Source organism: Tupaia chinensis, unplaced genomic scaffold, assembly GCF_000334495.1.
Source record: "Tupaia chinensis unplaced genomic scaffold, TupChi_1.0 Scaffold141044_1, whole genome shotgun sequence".
In the NCBI taxonomy this organism is placed as follows: domain Eukaryota; kingdom Metazoa; phylum Chordata; class Mammalia; order Scandentia; family Tupaiidae; genus Tupaia; species Tupaia belangeri.
The window spans coordinates 281104-283800 of record NW_006200910.1 but is presented as its reverse complement, the minus strand read 5'-3'; the positions used below and the strand labels follow the sequence as shown (position 1 = coordinate 283800).

Here is a 2697-nt window from a genome sequence, read left to right as displayed (position 1 = left end):
TGTGTGTGTGTGTGTGTGCGTGTGTGGATGCATGTGTGTGTGTGTGCGTGTGAAGCACAGGAAGACAATAAAAGTAATCTGTAACATGGAACTTATGTGAAAATAAGAATTAGAAGGTTCTATGTGTGTGTGTGTGTGTGCGTGTGTGCATGCATGTGTGTGTGTGTGCGTGTGAAGCACAGGAAGACAATAAAAGTAATCTGTAACATGGAACTTATGGCAGGATGTTAAAACAGAACTACTTCTGGGGACTAGTAGTTGGCATAATGGCTATGTTGCTGGACTCCCATGTAGTTGACTATGGTCTGAGTCCCGGGCCCAGTGACTTAAACTCAGGCCAGGCGCCTGTGTGTGTGTGCCTAAGATCCTGAGAGGAGAATAGAGGTGAAGGGATTGCATTGTGGCCATCCCCCCTGGGGGGTGATTTCTCGCTTTCTGTCTCTATGTCTCTCTCTGTCTGTCTGGCGAGCGCACGCGCCCTATAGCAAAAACCTCTCAAAAAAAAAAAAATACAGAACTACTTCAGAATATCGCCTAGGGTCAGTCTTGTAATCTAATGGTAAGAGAATTGGTTTCCACATTTCACAATTTGAATCCCAGCCCTGGCAGCTTGAAAAACACACTGAACATGTGTGCATGTGTGCCTAAACTCCAGACAGAATGGGGAAATAGAGGAAAATAAATTATAATGTGTCCATGCCGTACCCCTGATTTCTCACTTCCTCTCTCTCCATCTCTCTCTCTCTCTGGTGAGGACATGTGCCCTATAGCAAAAATCTCTCTCAAGAAAAAAAGTTAATTATTTACTTTTTAAATTTTTATATTTTGCCATAGGGTGCATGCACTCACCAAACAGAGACAGAGACAGAGACAGGGAGAGGGAAAGTGAGAAATTATCCCCCGGGGAGGGGGACAGTCACGCCACAATCCCTTTCCTCCATTGTCCTTTTGGGATTTGGGGCACACATGCACAGGTGCCAGAATTATTTTCAAACCACTAGGTCCAGGACTCAAACCACAAGCAGCCATGTGGGAGTCCAGTGCCTTAACCACTACGCCATCTGCTGGCCCTAATTCTGCTCTTTATAATCATCTGCAGTGCTGCCTTCCCACTTGTTCTCCTGGAAGAACAGGGTGAAAGGGAGGAGAATGTAGCAAAGTGGCTTAATCCACTTTGTCTGTTAACTTGTTTATGGCAAATAGTACATAGACTTATATGGCTTAATTTATTCATTTATTTTTATTTTTAATTTTTAAAAAATTATAATTATTTTTTCATTATTTTAACTTTATTTATTTATTTATTTTTATTTGGCCAGAAGGGGATTAGTGAGAGAGAAAGAGAAAGGGAAAGTGAGAAAGCAAGCCACCAGGTCCGGGATTTGAACTGTGGTCAGTCATGTGGAATTCAGCGCCCTTAACCACCACACCACACAACCTGCTGGCCCTGACTTAATTTTTTTCATTTTTTTAAAGCTTATTTCTTCCATGAATGAGAGAGACAGATGACTGGTGGGAAAGAAAATGAGATAGAGAGAGAGAGAGAGAGAGAGAGAAAGAGACAGCATCCTTAGTGGGATCTTTTCTTTTTTTTGAGGGAGAGATTTTTTTTTTTTGTTATAGGGCATGTGCACTTGCCAGAGAGATTGAGACAGAGAGACAGAAAGTGAGAAATCACCCTGGAGGATGGCCATGCTGCAATCCCTCCTTCTCCATTCTCCTCTTGGTATCTTGAGCACACACACACACACACACATACCTGGTGTGTTTTAAGTCACTGGGCCTGGGACTTGAACCACTGTCAACAATGTGGGAGTCCAGCAACATAACCATTATGCCATCTACTGGTTCCAACCCTAATGGGTCTTCATACTGCGATCCACCTCAACCTTCAGCCAGCCCTGGAGTACAGATGGCGCATGCCTGTGTACTTAGGGAGACGTCCAAACTTGAATCAGTTACTTTCCCATACCGGATTGGGGCACAGAGCATTGCGTTTTATCGCTGTGCCATATGGCTTAATTTAGAGGGAAGATGAGTGAAGATTTGTGTGGGAACCTAGAAAAGTAGGAAACATTTATGTATTCCAAATACTCTTAGTTTTCTAGTCTCACAGTCTGTTTTCTTTTACAGTGCAAGCACTGATGAACTTTGAAGACAGGTAAAGCTGGGAATGGAGAGCTTCAAGATATTTGGGCCAGCAATGAAGAGAATAGATGGGAACAGAGAATTCAATGTGTAAACAGCTAATAAATACTGCTGGTAATTGCTCAGTGGTCTGTCTCTGAGACATTGGGGATACCGAACGGCATAAAATCAGGCAGGAAAGTTCAGATGCCAGCGGGGCCCGAGTTCCTGGGCTTTTTATCCTTTCCACAGCTCTGGAGTCTGAACTTTCATTAGAGCCTCAACCTTCTTGCAGCCTCTACTTTCTAAAACTCCTAATTTCACCCTTGCCCTCCTTGATGCAGTATTTAAAGGGTTCTCTGTGTGAGAAAGGAGATCTGCAGAGCATTAGTGTAACTAATTTAGAAGTATCATGTCCTTGCCTACTCTACTAACATTGCTTCTCTTATACACCATTAACCTTAAAAGAAAATCATTTTTACCTGTTTCTGGGCCAGAAACAGTCCCTTTTTTCCACTTCTTTGCCATTGTTCAAGGAAGTATTCAAATGAGTGTTTCACAAATTTTTGG

At 42.8% G+C, this 2697-nt stretch overlaps 1 protein-coding gene across 1 annotated transcript in view; it reads left to right on the top strand.

Annotated features, from left to right (window-relative positions):
• The window catches only part of CATSPER2 (cation channel sperm associated 2), a 26535-nt gene extending 24284 nt beyond the window's left edge, over positions 1-2251 (top strand). The window contains 1 exon segment of the mRNA XM_006162870.1: positions 2134-2251. Coding sequence (XP_006162932.1) covers positions 2134-2165 — 32 coding nt within the window. The 3' untranslated portion in view covers positions 2166-2251.
• Positions 2252-2697: the final 446 nt, after the last annotated feature.